Here is a 17,747-nt window from a genome sequence, read left to right as displayed (position 1 = left end):
CTGATAGACAGACAGATATACAGACACGCAGACAGATACGGATAGATCCATGTCACAATGTATTAAACTGTATTAATGTAATTATTTCCTATTAACACTTAAACAATTAATAAAACACTGCTGAACACATACAGATAGACAGACTAATATAGATAGATAGTCCATCTCAAAATATCTTTATTTGTCCATGGTCCGCAACATAATCAAGAAGTTTACAACTTATGACACTGTAGCTAATCTCCCTGGACGTGGACAGAAGAAAAAAAATATGAAAGTGACATTTGAATAAAAAAAAGACTATGTCAGGAAACCCAGGGGGACCCTGCTGCTAACACAGGGACATAAATAAATTTAGACTGCAGTTTGCCAAGGGGGTGCAACCGAAAGTTAATTTGAGGGTGCCAATATTTTTTACTTTTATCAACTATTGGCAATTATATATATTATCTGTTATTTATGTTAGAAAAATTCAGGGGTACCAACACTTTTGGCCATGTCTGTAAGTGTGTCTGTGTGAGTATGTGTGAGTGTGTTGAAAGGTGTGATGGATGGTATTGATGAGTGCTGATATGTCGATATGCTAAATCTGAGGTATGTGCGTGTGTATGCGTGCGCGCGTTATATTTAGCGAATATAGCCACAAGTGTAGTTCGTAATTCAATCAATTGCGCCTTCTCTCTCTCTCTCTCTCTCTCTCTCTCTCTCTCTCTGACGCGCGCACACCTTTTCCTCTCTTTAATTAACGCCAAATCAGGTATTGTGCCACCGTCAACCACTGCGCTCCACTCATGCGCTACTAACGCACTGAGTACGGCGTGTGTGTGTGTGTATGTGTGTGAGTGTAAACCGAGCCGTGGAAAAAAACCGGGAGGCCCAATCGCGTTCCCGGGATCCGCGCACCGTATAGAGTTACCGTACAGGCCACGCCCCCTTTCCCGCGCGTCTGGCCACGCCCCCCTGTCTGGCTGACTCTCAGAGCAGGAGGAAGGCTCGTCTCCACACACACGCACGCGCTTACGCACGCACACACACACACACACACACACACAGGGCTCACACACGCGCTTAGAGTCGAGAGGAGAGCAGAAGATGGCTGACCGTACCGGGCAGCGCGCGCTCGCGGCAGCAGCAGCATCCCCGCGGCTCCGCGCACGTGCGCCTTTCGCCCTCGCGCAACTCTGAAACGCGTCTCGCGCTCGAAAGGGGCGGGGAGGGGAGCTTTCTTATTTTTCCAGTCGGAGAATAAAGGAGGAGGAATTAAGACGCAGCAGCAGCCGCCCCCCGCGCGCGCGCCATGGCTGAGATGGAGAAGGAGGGAAGACCCCCAGAAAGCAAGCGGAGCCGGAAACCCGCGCACCCCGTCAAGAGGGAGATCAATGCCGAGATGAAGGTAGGGCTCGCGATCGGCTCGGGGGCGCGCGCGCCTCACGCACCAACACCACCAACCTTTACAATACCACTGACTCCAGCAACACCAGTAATGCAAACACCACCACAGACACCTACAACACCAGTAATGCCAACTCCACCACTGACACCAGCAACACTAGTAATGCCAACACCACCACTGACACCAGCAACAGCAGTAATGCCAACACCACCACTGACACCAGCAACTCCAGTAATGCCAACACCACCACTGACACCAACAACAACAGTAATGCCAATAATGCCAGCAGCACCAAAGCTAACAATACCATTGACACCAACAACACCACCACCAATCCCTACACCACTGACGCCAACATCAGCAACCTTAATAATATCACTGACACCAGCACAACCAGCGAAGCCATTAACATCACTACTCCTCACACTACTGACTCCATCACCACCAACCACCATCCACCATACCACTGACACATATGCTATTAATGCCAGCAGCACAAACCATAACAACAACACTGGCACCAGCACCACCAGCCATGCCAACACCACCACAACTGACATCAGCACTACCCTCAACCTTAACAATACCACTGACACCAGCACCAACAGCAATGGCAGCACCACCACCACCAATCCCTACACCGCTCACTCCAGCACCATCAGCAATGCCAACACGAGCACTACCAACAACCTTAACAATACTCTTGACAACAGAACCACCAGAAATGGCATCACCACACACTAATAGTGCCAGCAGCACAAACCTTTACAATACCACTGACAGCAGCATCACCAATAGCCCCAACCCCACCACTCTCACTGGCAATAATATTAACCTTTACAAACCACTGATACCAGCACCACCAGTAATTCCAGCATCACCACCACCAATCCCAACAACACCATTAACACTTACTCTAAGTGCCAGAATCACCCACCTTAATACCATTAACACCAGACACACCAACACCAGCACCAATATCAACACAGATTCCAATACCCTGAAACACCACTAATGCCAACATCACCAATAACAACTACAGTAACACTTTATCAACACCAGCAGCACTTGCAACACTACCGCTAGTAAAACCTCCATCATTACCTGTAATGTTGGTAACACCACTTAACACAATCGTTACTGTAAATAACACCACCTAAACCAACAGAACTACCATTAAACAAAGCATTACCAACACAATCAAAGACAACAGTACTAACACTAACACCATCAATACCAATTGTACCTTCACTGACACTAACACCCTCAATATCAAAAGTACCAGCAGCATCAGTACAATCAATATTATCACTTACACCAGTTCAGAGTTCCAACAATACAAAGTTCATCAGGCTACATAAGGACACCCACCAGTAACACCACTGGTAATTTACCAACACCAGCGGCACAACCACTCCACCCTCAGTGTTGCAATAAAGAGGCATTCATTCACTCAGCGTGAGTGTGTGCGCGTGTGTGTATGGATGGCAGTACTAAGTGTAACTTTGATTCCACTCATGCCTCTACCGACCACTAGCACCTCTTTATTGTTGTTGTTATTGTTTATATTATTTATATATTTTAACACCGCCCCCTTACATTTAGCATGCATGCACTCGAGGCAGCTGGTTGCACAAGGAAATAAATGCTTGTGTATGTGTGTGTGTGGAATAGTTTCTACTATTAATATATGCAGAAATGCATTGCAGAGACTCTGCGAATGTAATGGAGAACACAAGTGTAGCTGCGTCCAGCTGTGCTGGGGCTCCAGATGTGCAGCTGACATGCTCAGGGATGCACCTCGTTTTGAGCACCATTTGAGTCTTTGTGTGCGTGCGCTGCTGTGTGGCTAGTCGTTTTCATGGTGATAAAGCCACGCTCGTGCCTTTTTTTTTTCCAGGCCGCACAGAGCTGCTTTGTCTCGTGCTCATTGTTTGTAGGTTGCACATGAGCTGCTTAGTGTGTGTATGTATGAGTGTATATGATGATGAGTGTGTTTGTGTGTGTGTGTGTGTTGGGGGTGGAGGGGCCGCGTGCTGTCAGTTGTGCACGCTTTATTTGGTGGCTTTTTTTTGTGTGCACAGTGTCTGTCAAGGGGAGGTGGTTTTATTACGCTTCTATTACATGCAGCTCTCGATTTATATGATCGCAAGCAGCAAAATGGCATTTTATTGCTGTTAATTATGTGTAAAATTGAAATCTGTGTGTACTGAATAGAGGAGCAGCAGGAGACTGCCCCTCAGTGCTGCATGAGGCCACGCGCCCGCTTAGCCGCGTCTGTGTGAGGGGAGCCCAAAATATGATTGGGATTAATTGGCTCATGCCCTCGAGCCAGTCTCTCTGAGATTACTATGCTATTCTGTCATATCTGTGCAAAAAATAATAATAATAAGGCCAGCCTAGGAAAGATGTTGGATTTGCAAACCTTGAATTTTAGTTAAAAACCAAAATCAATTCAGAATGAAGTCAGAACCCAATGTCTTGGGAATGCAGAAAATCAATGTTGGATGGAAATCAAAATTTTGGGTTGGCACCAAGCTTTAACTTTATACAAACGTATAATTTTATTTTAAAATTAAAGTTACATATCCAAAAAAAAACAACATTGGGTTAATGCAAAACTCTATCATAGAACATATGTTGAATTTAAGTTGGAAATTAAATTCATATATCTGTTAAAATCCAAACATTGGACTGACATCTTGCTTTAACACTGTACAGATGGTAAGTTTTGGTTGGAAAACCAACATTGGGCTGACATCAAGCTCTGACATTGATAATGAATTAAAAATACCTAAAACCATCAAGTTTAAACTAACAAAATATCAATGCCTGAAAAGATACAAAAGTTACATTGTGTGGATTGTAACATTGCAGAGTTTAGCAGATTTGTTTTGGTCATTAAATTCTAAAAAATAAATGTTGGTCTTTTACAGCAGTATTATATTGTTGTTTTTAGATAAAATATGTCTAGCTTGGCACACACAGATGGAACCTGTCAAGGTGTGAATACACTAGGCAGCAACTAATCAGTCATTTGTTGTGGTTGATGTGTTAAGAGCCATAAAAATGGTCCAGCATAAGAATATAAGACAATTTAACAAGATATAGATTGTGACGGCCAGTTCTTGTAGGGTGTTGCTGGTATGCAGTGGTCAATATCAACCAAAAGTGCTCCAATGAAGAACAACTTTTTAGTGTTAGATCATGGGGACCCAAAGCTCACTGATGCTCATGGAGGCCCCTAGCTCATAGCTTACAGGACTTAAAGGATCTCCTACAAGGTCCTGTTGGGTTCATGCCTTGACATGTCATAGCTATTTTGGCAGCACCAGTGGGCCCCACAATATTAGGCAGGTGGTTTTAATGCTTTGGCTGATCAGGGCAGATCATTTGTCTTGTTTTTAGAAATAACAGAGGCTATTTTGCAACAATGACTTCATGTGATACCAAGCAATTTAACTAGCTAGGTTTGTTTTCATTCAACACTTCTCAAGTTCAACATAAGTGTTCATATGAGCTTCATCAATTGCTTATTACCATATGAAGTCATTCTTTTGACACTTTAAGAACCTCTTTTATTTGCAGTGCATGAAAGGATAAGGATAGACAAGCTGAAGTATCTGCCAGTGGAATAAGTCACTAAGTAAAATCACTTAAAACATGTTAAAATGTCTAGAGATAAGTTTATACTTTTTGCAAATCTTTGTTTTGTAATGGTAAATATTAGATGTACAGAAGAGACTTACAATGATTTCTCTCACAAAGTAAGTTTGCATTCTTCACAGTGTGCGAGCTCCAGGTTAGATTATCTCTGTTCAGCGTCCCACTGGCTCGAATATCTGTTCTGCTGTGAAGCTCAATCTCAAGTTGCCCTCCTGATTTCAGTCCCCAGAGACCCTCGGGCACTTATTGTGTACTCCGGTTCATTTTAAACCATTACTTATACAAGCAAAACCCTGCATAAGCAGGAATTCATTTTTAGCTAAGACTAGCCTGCCTGGGTTATCTTATTAGTATTAAACCTGTTAGCTAAATTTGGTTTACCTCTGTTACCCTGGATTACACCTTTTTCCTAAGAGTATTCTGTCTGGTTTAACCCGAATTAAACTTTCCTGTCTAAGTTAGCATGAATAAAATCTGTCAGCTAAGGTTAGCCTGCCTTTGTTTGTCTGACATAAACTGCTAGTTGTGGTTAGCCTGCCAACTAAAACTATTAGCTAAAATAAGTCTAAAATTAGATTAGACTAAAATGAACTGTTAGCTGAAATTACCCTGCCTGAATTACACTAAAGTAACTGTTAATTAAGATTAGCTGGCCTGCATTTGCCAAAATAAACTGTTAGCCAAGGTTAGCATGCCTGCTTTTCCCTAAATTAAAATCATTAGCTAATATTAGTCTTTCTGAATTAGTCTAAAATAAACTGTTAGCTAAAATTAGCCTGCCTGCTTTCCTGTGAATTAAAATGTTAGCTAAAATGAGCATGTTTGCATTAGCCTAACATAAACTGTTAGTTAAGCTTAGCATGCTTTTTTCTAAAATAAAATTATTAGCTAAAATTAGCCTGCCTGGTTTAGACTAAAATAAACTGTTAGCTAAGAGTAGCCTGTCTGGATTAGACTAAACTAAACTGTTAGCCTTGGTTAGTCTGTCTGGATTAGTCTAAAATAAACTGTTAGCTATGGTTAGCCTGTCTGGATTAGACTAAAATAGCCTGTCTGCCTAGCCCTAAATTAAAATCTTTAGCTAAAATAAACTTGCCTGACTTGTAATAAAATAACCTGTTAGCTAAAATTAGCTTGTCAAGATTAGACTAAAATAAACTGTTAAATAAACTGAACCTGCCTTGAGTAGCCTAAAATACACTGTTGGTTAAATTTTCCCTGCCTGGATTAGACTAAAATAAACTGTTAACTAAGATTAGCCTGTCTGGATTAGACTGAAATAAACTGTTAACTTAAACTAGCCTGTCTGGATTAAACTAAAATAAACTGTTAACTAAGATTAGCCTGTCTGGATTAGACTAAAATAAACTGTTAACTAAGATTAGCCTGCCTGGATTAGACTGGAATAAACTGTTAACTTAAACTAGCCTGTCTGGATTAGACTAAGATAAACTGTTAACTAAGATTAGCCTGTCTGGATTAGACTAAAATAAACTGTTAGTTAAGGTTAGCCTGTCTGCCTAGCCCTGAATTAAAATAATTGAAATAAGTAATAAAATAACCTGTTAGCTAAAATTAGCCTAATGAACTATTCATTGTGTTTAGTCAGACTAAAATAAACTGTTAACTATGGTCAGCCTGTCTTTTATCCCCTGAATTAAAGCTCTTAGCTAAGATTAGCCTGCCTGGATAAACTGTTTTCTGCTTCTGTTCTGTTTAATGCTAATAAACTACACATAATAATTTTGTTCCTATGCTAACAGGAATGCTTTTTACACATTACACATGGGTTCTGTTAGTTTTGATATTTTGCATATTTGTAAGGTAAAAGTCAAAAATCTCTTAGCATATTTTGGATAACTTTCCATGACATTATTGCCCTGCTTGGCGCGCAGCCTTGCTGTCCCTATGACTGCTTTCGGTTAGCTTTAGAGCTAATAAGGAAAGTGTGCCTTAGTGCTCAAATGCCTTTTGACAGCAGAGGGAGGGAAGCAGTTGTTCCGAATTTTCTCTTCACTGGTAGTGAAGCTGAACATTCGCTGAACATTTCCTAACAGCACTCCTTCATAGTTCATTTATTGTGATGCTGCTGTGTTACTCACCGTTGCAGATAATAAGATACAGCTCCTACAGTTCATCAGCAAATTCCATTCACTGATAGTGAACACTCCTAATAACACAGTTAAATATAATTTTTGACTTTTGGAGACAGTCTCAAAATTAAAAACCCTGACAGGTGAATTGGAATCTGCTGATGATCTTGTTCCAATATCATGTCTAGAAACATCAGTTTCCAAAGTTAATGTGTTGGATGTGGGGGAAAATGGGCAATCATAAGTGTCTGAGACTCTTTGAGAGCCGAATTGTAATGGTCAAAACAACTTAGCCAGAAATGTAAAAAACATCAGGAAGGTCTTTCAATAAGGAATTTTCAATAAGCAGTGATTTGCACCTACCAAAAGTGGTGGGGAATTTTTTTATAGTTTCTATGAGTCCTTAAACACTATGAGACCAGTACACCCATCGGCGTATTAACAAGTGTTGTTGCTATTTAAACTACACAGATGCAAAGCGTAGAAGTATACTGTTGATAGGGCGTAAGATAGCAATGAGCATCGCAGGGTGTAAGATAGGGTCCTAAGCTTCTTAAGCTTAATATAATATGTGTTTTTTTTATGTTTTTTATTAGAGTAAAGAATACGCCTTTTGGTAAATAAATGTGTGATCCACGTCCAACTTCTGTACACATATGTTATTTTAATGGGAAACAAAATATTCTTTTCTTTCAGAGCATAAATCCTTAAACCCTGTTCATAGACCCTCACTGCAGTTCTTCACTCATTACTACCACAATTAGCATCAGCCTCATAAACCCTAAAACACAGCCCTGTGGGACACCACAAAATGTGCTGAACTAAATGATTACCAAATAAATCATAATGTTTCCTGCGTTAGGACTGATAACTAAATAATAAACATAGGATTCAATGTGTCATAGAACACTGACCAGCTGCACATTAATTACGAAGAGTGTAATTAGTTTTGCCTAATTGGATGAAGTGCAGCACATTGTGAATTATAATTTCTGTACTAACTATGGGATGGTTTTTGAAAAGCAGGTTTTAGGAATTTGTTGTTACTAAATGTAAATATTGCAATAAATATTGTGCATCGCAAACTAATAATTACATTTATTTAATTATATATTTTTATTATAGTGCCTTTCATAACCGTCTCTTTCTATACCCCTTTCATACCTTTTTTTATACCAGTAGATACTCATGTATACTTTTACACTTTCGCTGTAACTTTACCCGTACATACTAAAAAGACTGCTTTTGACTTGTTTGTGATAAATGGTCAGAAAATTTTAAACAGCTCTTACTACAGAGCATTTTATAATAAAAATAAGTATTGTCTAGTGTGGGGGTATTATAATCATATTTATTTATTCATTTAGACCTGTCAGATATGTATTAGTATATGTGGGAGTTCTGAAATGAAAGCTCTGTATGTGTTTGTGTGTGTGTGTGTGTGTGTGCTTGTATGTAATTAAGCTCTGTCCACATTAAACTCTCTGACTCCATAACCCACTCTTCTGAGAAGTGTGGGTCTGCTGTTTCAGATCTGTGTGTGACCTGAGTGTGATGAAACTTTAAGTACACATCTCAGTACACCCACATACACACACATACACACACACACACATAAATGTGGAGGAATTTTATAGTTTTCCACAAAATCATAAGTGATGTACTCTGATGTACCCCTTGTCAGGGGACAGGAACTGCTATTGTGTCCCATGACTTTTGCCCCTTCTACTACACTGAGCTGTGTGATATGTGTGTGGAGCCAGACGCCACCGTTCACAATCATTAATGTGGGTGGTAATGCCTGCTATGACGTATTCCCATTACACATGACACTTTTAGGCCAGTATTCAGTCTTACTCACTCCAATGATAACAGCTCACAACTTACACAGGTGTTGGCATTCTCAAGTCAGCCACATGGTAACATTTTACACACTGCTGTCCCATGAATTTTGTCCAAATTACACTGTTAAGATGGAGGTGAACTGTACTGATGGGTGATGATTCAAAACCAAAAAACAAAAGCGGCACTTTTTCTCAGAAGTGTCTGAGTGGCTGCAGTGCGTTAAATGCAGTGTCGCTTTACATGAGCCCAGAGTGACTCGACCATTCATTCAGACCGCTCAACCTGAACAGCAGAACCATGAATGAAAATCTGCATCTGAGTTACATCACACACCCGAAGTGCCTCTAATTAGCACTGCACAATACAGTATAGCGCCTCTAAACACTGTTTTATACACTGATCAGCCATAACATTAAAACCACTTGCCTAATACTGTCTTGATCCTACTTGTTCCACTAGAACAGCTCTGACCTGTCGAGGGATGAACTTCACAAGACTTCTGAAGCAGGTGATTTGTTAAGTTGTGAAGAGGATCCCTTCATGTGCATTAGTAAACTTGGATCAGACATCATCAAAAGTTGTTTGTCCTTTTTTAGGGAACTTTTGTTACAAACTAACGACTGAATACTTGGAACTAATACCTGTAAGACCTGCTGTTTTAGACATTTGCTCGATGTTGCTAGGGCAGGGGTTGGCAATTAAAATTGGCCGTGGGCCAGATATTTTCAAAGCCATTATGTGGCGGGCCACAAAAAAAATCTGTTTTGGAAAGTGAAGTGTAATGGGATGGAGTGCTACAGATTAGTAGCTCTCTAGCCCAGAGGGTTGTTGAACCCATGCTGCATCGAATCTGTGTCATCAGGGTCGTGGTCCAATACACTTCCGCTGCCCTGGCTAGTGAATTGGGACACGGCACGGAGAAAAAACCCTTATAAGGAGATAGGGATCCCAAGAACATGCGGAAAAAAACAAGAATGGGTGGAAACTGAAGATACGCTGAGTGTGACAGAGAGACAGGGAAGGTATGTACTACGAATGTATGTGCTACGGTGTGGCTAGGTGGCTGATATGGTATTTTAGATCTTTGCCGGTATTTTAGTAGTGTTGCTGAGGTATCAAATGTGATTTCTGGGCTGTAGCTAGCTGATTACTAGAGTATCCATGAGTACTGGTAGATGGTTACTGTGGCATTCAAGGATGTTCCTTTAATGGTGGTTGCTGTGGTGTTCCCAAGTGGTTGACAGGATGTCATTAAGTGATTGCTTTCAGTTTTAAAGACCCTCATGTTAATATATAGTCATTGACTTCATATCATTTCAAAGGGTATCGTATTGATTTCCACTTTTAGCAATATTGATGTAGTGTCTGGGTGTGTCGGACCTCTTTAAAATAACCGTTTAAAGCCGGGGAAATGAAATAAATAGCTCATTTCCTTTCTGGAAATGTGTTTTCTGTCTGCTTACTGTGTAAGGCTACCTTTGGTGTGACAAACAGTCCAGTCATAACAAGCTGCGTCAGGACTGTAAGGTGTTCTTTTAGTTCAGATTAGCAGCACTCAGGAAGCACAGGCCCATTCATTATATTAAAGGACCAATACCCCACAGTTTACTTGCATTTTTTTAAATCTCTAAATTGAGGTTAATGTGTTTGTGATTATTGTTGCTGATTATTTTTGTTACTGTTCCTGTAAGTCAAGTCAAGGCTTTTATTGTCATTACATCCGAGTACAGATACACAGTGTAACGAAATTAGATTTCTCAGGAACCATGGTGCAACATGGAACAACAATACAATAGACAATAAAAAGTGCAAAAGTGTAACAAAAGTGCAACATAAAACTATAACATTACAATAAATACAGCAGATGAGACAATTTAACAGACAGGACAGTGCAGTGAAATGGGCAAGTGAGGATAAGGTTTGTAGGACTGGAGTATGTAAATGAGAACTGTTCTGATTGGCTGCCCTGTATTTTGCCTCATTTAGAAAGTAGACCTAACTGAAACACACCTTGTAACTTCTGGGGTTTTTTTTTCGTGACATCACAGTGATGATGGTTATGCACGTTTGTGTTTGAATCTGGTTCATTGAGTCATTGCTTACTGAATCAATTGCTTCATGATTCACATATGAAGTTTTAGTAAATATGTTCTTTTTTTTCTTATCAAGATTGACTGTTTTTAGCACCATGCTATTGTGGAATATTGATTATATGATTTATTGTGCTATGTATCAGTTTCTCAGGATCGCCCACAACTAGGCAGGGCTCCACTGGCCAGTATCACCCCGCAGAGGACCGACTGATCCGTTTGCCGGCCAATAAAACCTCAGAGAGTTGGGGTTGGGCTGTTTTTGGGCTGTGCGGCGGCTCCCGGGCCTTGGTTTGGGAGAGCGCAGGATCACTCGCATGTATCGAATTACCCACCGCACATTTATTATTCCATGACTGCATGGGAATCGAAAAACAGAAAAGACAAAAAAAAAAACAGGAAAAAGCAAAGCCATGGAAACAAAACAGAACTTTTCCCTCAAAACATTTGTGTCGGTCGGGGGGGATCGGATTCTGATGGAGCGCAGCTGAATTAGATCTGTGGGCTTGAGTTTCCACAGCGCAGTTTAATGAGGCTCATTTTCAGACACACAGAGAAACATGGAGGAGCAGGTGTCGGTGCGGTTTCACTCCCATCAAGGTTAAAGGGCTGCACACACACACACACACACACACACAAATACTCACTCATCCACATATTGACTTTTTGCCTGAACGTGCGGTACTGGTCAGAAGTTTGGGCGCCTAGAGTAGCGTCCTTACTGTCATAACACACACTGTGTTACTGTGATGCTCAGGACAGATCTGGAGATGTTTCCTCCCACTTGGTTGGACTCCACAGTGTTTGTGTGCAGACCCTTCAGGGTGTGATGCATTTGTGGTCTTTCTTCTCAGGCTTGATCTAAATCATTGCCCACTATTGCTCAGTATATTCTTCTAGAACCACAGTGAGAGTTCTAGGGTTACATCTCCATCCAGAAGAATTCCAAACTGTGTCTCTAAAGCAATGCTCCTGTAATAGTTATAATAGATATGATATGAAAAATGTTCATCATTAATTTCATTTAAAATCAGCAAAGTATTCATGTATAAGACATATACAGAGTAATAATATGTTATCCTGATTTTTATATTGAGTTTGGATGTTGGCATTACAAAAAGTTGCAGCAAAGCTGCATGTGTTGCCATGGTGATAGCATCATAGGCAGTGGTGATCATGCCAATGTCTGGGGTTTTTGTGTTATTACACAGTTTCTAGTGAACAGGATTCAGGCTCGTTTTGACACATTTGTACTTTGGGCTTGAGTTTATCTTGCTCTAATTTGGATTTAGGCTTAAGTTGATCTTGGTCTTATTAAGACTTAAGCTTGAGTTTGTCTTGCTCTAATTTTGTCTTGGGCTTTAGTTTATCTTGCTCTCATTAAGACTTGGGCTTGAGTTTGTTTTGTTCTAATTTGGACTTGGGCTTGAGTTTATCTTCATCTGATTTGGATTTGGGCTTGAGTTTATCTTGCTCTCATTTGGACATGGACTTGAACTTGTATTGCTCTCATTTAGATTTAGGCTTGAGGTTATCTTGCTCTCATTTTGTCATGGGTTTGAGTTTATCTTGCTCTCATTTTGTCATGGGTTTGAGTTTATCTTGCTCTCATTTTGTCATGGGTTTGAGTTTATCTTGCTCTCATTTTGTCATGGGTTTGAGTTTATCTTGCTCTCATTTTGTCATGGGTTTGAGTTTATCTTGCTCTTATTTTGTCTTGGGCTTGAGTTCATCTTGCTCTAATTTGAATTTGGGCTTGAGTTTATTTGGCTCTGATTTGGACTTGGTGTTGAATCAGGTTTGCTGTCATTTGCACTTGGTGTTGAATCAGGTTTGCTGTAATTTGCACTTGGTGTTGTGTCAGTTTCTTTCTCATGTAGACTCTACTTGGTCTACTTTCATTTGGATTTCATTTCATTTGGTTTAATTTCATTTGGAATCTTGACTCAGATTTGCTCTCATTTGGACACTATCTTGAGTCAGTTGTGTTCTCCCCTGGACTTGGTCTCAGCTTAACTGTGCTCTTATTTGGACTCAGTCTCTTATTTGGACTCAGTCTCAGTCCCATTTGGACCTTATCTTGAGTCAGTTGCATTCTCACCTGGACATAATTCTCTTGATTCAGTCTTGTTTTCATCTGAACTTGGACTTGACTTCCATTTTATTCCTTGGTCTCAGCTTATTCTCATTCTCATTTGATTGCATTTAACAACAAGAGCTTTGGTGAGGTCAAGATGTTGGATGATCACCATATGAGCACCTCATGTCCATTTCATCTGTCATCAGTTCTGTAAGGAGCACCATCATCTCAGAGAACACAGTTCCAGTGCTACTTGTACCCCTGTAACTCATGCCTGACATTGCAAATATGCCACGGTGCCATTGTTTTCATGTTCTCTGCTCCAGAGAGTCCTGTTCTATTGTCTGCTTTTCTTCACTACAGGGATTAGACACGCTGTTTGTAAGAGAATTTGCACATCTGTAGCTGAACTCATTCATCAGAAGAGGTGTCCACAAACATTTGGACATATAGTGGTCAGACAAATGAAATGTAACTGTACTGTATTGATCGGTCAGGTCTCGACAGGGCTGGACAAACACTTCACGCTCTGGTTATTGTTCACCTCTGTGTAAGACAGAGTGTGTGTTAGTGGGCGGAGCTTGGGGACAGGTCAGCTGTGAATCTGAGGAGTGTGTGTGTGTGTGTAAAGGAATGTTTTATTCTGCTGTTCATCAGGAGAGCTTTGGCCTTTTCTCTTTGACTCCTGGTCCCCAGTTTAACCTGTGAGTGTGCAGGCCGATCAGAGTTCTGTTACTTCTTTGTGTGTGTGTGTGTGTGTGTTGTGCGTCCCTAAGCAGTGTAACCCAGAGAGAGTGTGTGTGTGTGTTTGTGTGTGTGTGTGTGTGTGTGTGTGTGTGAGTGTATTTGGTTCTGTGCTTTTCTCCGCTTCCCTTTCTAAGCCTCAGCGCGAACATGAAACCTGTGCATTATGACTTTCTCCCTTTCATGTATCAGATTTCCACACACACACACACACACACACACACACACACACACACACACACACACACACACACAACACACTCACACACACACACACACACACACACACACACACATGCACTGCAACTTTTCTAGTGCCTAATGCTCTGTAAGCCTCTCTTTCTCTCTGTTTGTCAAACATGAAGAACATTGATCAGAAGAACAGATTGGTAGAGTGAGATAAAGGCAGAGAAGAGAGAAAAAGAGTGAGAGAAAGATAGCAAAAGAGAGAGAGAGAGGCATTGAAAGAGATACATAGAGAAAGAAAGAGGTAAAGACAGAGAGAAAGATACATTAAAGAAAAGACATATAGAGAGAAGGTAGAGAGGTAAAGTGGGAGCGAAAGAGAGAGTCTGAGTGTTTCCTTCATTTCGGCCGCTTTCATGTGCAGCATGGTAAAATAAGCTAGGGTGAGTGGAGAGGGGGTGAGCGAGGGAGAGAGGGAGTGAGGGAGAGAAAGGAATGTATACAGCAATAGGCCTAAAGCTGTAAAAACTGAAACCTGAGAATGCAGGAGGGATCGGATATCAAGGAAGGTAGTGGGAAACTAGAGAGAGAGAGAGAGAGAGTTGGAGAAAAAGAGAGAGAGAGAGACAGAACAGTGAGAGAGAAGAGAGGGAAAGAGCGAGTAAAGAGGGAGAGAGAAAAGTGTGAGAGAGAGAGTAAGAGGCAGTGGGAAGAGATGGAGAGAATAAGAGAAAGAGAGAGAGCGAATAAAAATGAAAAGGGAGAGAGAGAAAGATGGAGAGAAAATGAGTAAGAAAAAAATAAAGAATTGGGATATATTGAAAAAAGAGGGAAATGAAAAAAGAGTAAAAGAATGGTTGAGATATTTGATATTTTATGGGTAAGAAAGAAAGAATAACATGAATAGAGAGAAGGAGAACGGGGGAGAGTTACAGTGGAAAAAGAGACTGTAAAGGGAGAGGGAGAAAGAAAGACAGAAAGAGGGAGAAAGTAAGAGAGAGAAGGATAAACAGGGAAGAGATAGGTAAAAGGGAATGAGGGAAGAGGAGCGTGAAACAGAAACAGGGAGAGAGAGAGAGACGGATGAAAGAGTGACGGCAAACGAAAAAAAGAAAAAGATAAATAAATGAGAAATACATGACTGATAAAAACATGGAGAAAAGAAAAAAGAAAAGAGAGAGTAAAAGAATGATAGAGACAGAAGAGATTTAAAAGAGGAGAGAGAGATAGAATAACAGAGAGAGGGAGAGAAGTGCAGGGCTGGGAGGGAAACTTGGCGGAGTGTGTAGGGAATTTTATCATGGTGTCCAGTGACCTACTCCAGTTACTGCCCACATGGTGTCCGGTTCCTCGTACCATTACAACCCGCACTCCGAGCTCTGAGAGAGAGAGAGAGAGAGAGAGAGAGAGAGAGAGAGAGAGAGATTTGTAGCTTCTTTTAACTTCATGAACCTCCTTAACCTCCTTTTCTGTGTGCAGTAAAGACCACGGTGTCGGCCAGGGTTTCTCCTGAGCGTACCGGACCGTGTCGGAGTGGACCATCACAAATACAGACCCCTCACTGATCCACAAAATGCTTAACCCTTAGCAGTCTACAGTTATTAACATCATTTGAAACCCAAGTCAATACACTAGATGCAAGATAATCCCATATACTCAAGCTAATCCATAATTCCCGAGCTAACACATTAAACCAAGCTAATACTTTAGAACCAAACTATTACAGTAGACCCAAACTAACACATAAGACTCAAGCTAATCCATCATACCCGAGCTAACACATTAAACCAAGCTAATACTTTAGACCCAAACTATTACACTAGACCCAAACTAACACATAAAACTCAAGATAATCCATCATACCCGTGCTAACACATTAAACCAAGCTAATATGCTAGATCCAATCTACCACATAAGGCAGAAGCTAATGCATTAGACCCAAGCTAATACACTAGATCAAAAGTAATACACTAGACCCAAGCTACTACACTAGCCAGAACTATTACATTAGACCCAAGATAATACACTAGACCAAAACTAATACACTAGACCAAGCTAATATACTAGCCAAATCTAATACATTAAACCCAAGCTAATACACTAGACCCAAACTAGTACACTAGACCCAAGCTAATACACTAGATCCAAGTTAATACACTAGAACCAAAGTATTACATTCGATCCAATCTAATACACTACATCCAAAGTAATATACTAGATCCAAGGTAATGCACTACATCCAAAGTAATGCATTAGATCCAATCTAATACACTAGATCCAAGTTAATACACTAGATCCAAACTAATATACTAGACCCAATCTAATACACTAGACCCAAGCTAATACACTAGATCCAAAGTAATACATTAGACCCAAGTTCATACACTTAATCCAAACTAATACACTAGTCCCAATCTAATACACTAGATCCAAAGTAATACATTAGACCCAAGCTAATACACTAGATCCAAGTTTATACATTAGACCCAAGTTCATACACTTAATCCAAATTAATACACCAGACCCAGGCTAATACACTAGATCCAAGTTAATACATTAGATCCAAGTTAATACACTAAATCCAATCTAATACACTAGACCCAAGCTAATACACTAGATCCAATGTAATACACTAGACCCAAGCTAATACACTAGATCTGATCTAATACACTAGATCCAAAGTAATACATTAGATCCAAGTTAATACACTAGACCCAAGTTAATACACTAAATCCAAACTAATACACTAGATCCAAGTTAATACATTAGACCCAAGTTTATACACTAAATCCAAAGTAATACACTAGACCCAATCTAATACACTAGATCCAATGTAATATATTAGATCCAAATTAATACACTAGATCCAAACTAATACACTAGAACCAAGTTAATACACTAGATCCAATCTAATACACTAGACCCAATATAATACATTAGACCCAAGCTAATACACTATATCCAAGTTCATACACTAGATCCAAAGTAATACATTAGATCCAATCTAATACACTAGATCCAATGTAATATATTAGATCCAAGGTAATACACTAGATCAGTGTTGCCAGAAGGAGATCTTGTACCCGTGGCATTGCAAAAGGTGCTTAATACTTATACTCTCTCTCTCTGTTGCATGCTCTTTCTTTCTTTTTTTGCTTTCTATATCTCTCCCTCTCTCTCTGCCCATTCTGCCTCTCATTCCACCTCTCCTCTTTCATGCTTTGCCATATCAACAGTATCACTTGCTGTCTCTCCTTCACTTTGGAAGTGGCAGGTTTACAGGCAGGCCATCAGAGAGAGAGAGAGAGAGAATGAGAGAGAGAGAGAAAGAGAGAGAGAATGACAGAGAGAGAGAGAGACAATGACCGAGAGAGCAAAAGAGAGAAGTGGAGAGTGAAGCCAGACAAAGACATACAGAGTGAGGGAAGTGTTATGATGACTTCAGTCGTATTAAATCAACTTGGAGCGTAAGTGTGGTGAGTGTATTTTATCAGCATATTGTTTTGAAACTGTGTGAATGTGTAACAGTATGTATGTGTAACAGTATGAATGCGTAACAATGTGACAAGTAGGCTGAAGTTGTAACAGTGTGACAGTAAAACTGTCCTTTGAAGCTGTAACAATGTGACAGTATAACACTATGAAACTGTAAC

General features: G+C 40.3%; 1 protein-coding gene across 7 annotated transcripts in view; it reads left to right on the top strand.

Moving 5' to 3' along the window:
- The first annotated feature begins 875 nt into the window (after positions 1–875).
- sobpa (sine oculis binding protein homolog (Drosophila) a) overlaps positions 876–17,747 on the top strand; it is a 79,669-nt gene continuing 62,797 nt past the window's right edge. For 5 of the 7 annotated variants that reach the window (XM_007247529.4, XM_007247530.4, XM_022685079.2 and 2 more), the window contains exon 1: positions 877–1,390. In XM_007247529.4, the coding sequence (XP_007247591.3) occupies positions 1,295–1,390 (96 nt within the window). In that variant the 5' untranslated portion in view covers positions 877–1,294. Of the gene's footprint in view, positions 1,391–17,747 lie in introns of all 7 variants that reach the window. The other 2 variants (XM_022685077.2, XM_007247527.4) reach the window with 1 other exon arrangement.

Source organism: Astyanax mexicanus, chromosome 7 (genome assembly GCF_023375975.1).
Source record: "Astyanax mexicanus isolate ESR-SI-001 chromosome 7, AstMex3_surface, whole genome shotgun sequence".
Lineage (NCBI taxonomy): Eukaryota > Metazoa > Chordata > Actinopteri > Characiformes > Acestrorhamphidae > Astyanax > Astyanax mexicanus.
Note: the sequence above shows the minus strand (reverse complement) of the source record. Positions and strands in the feature narration are given on the sequence as shown.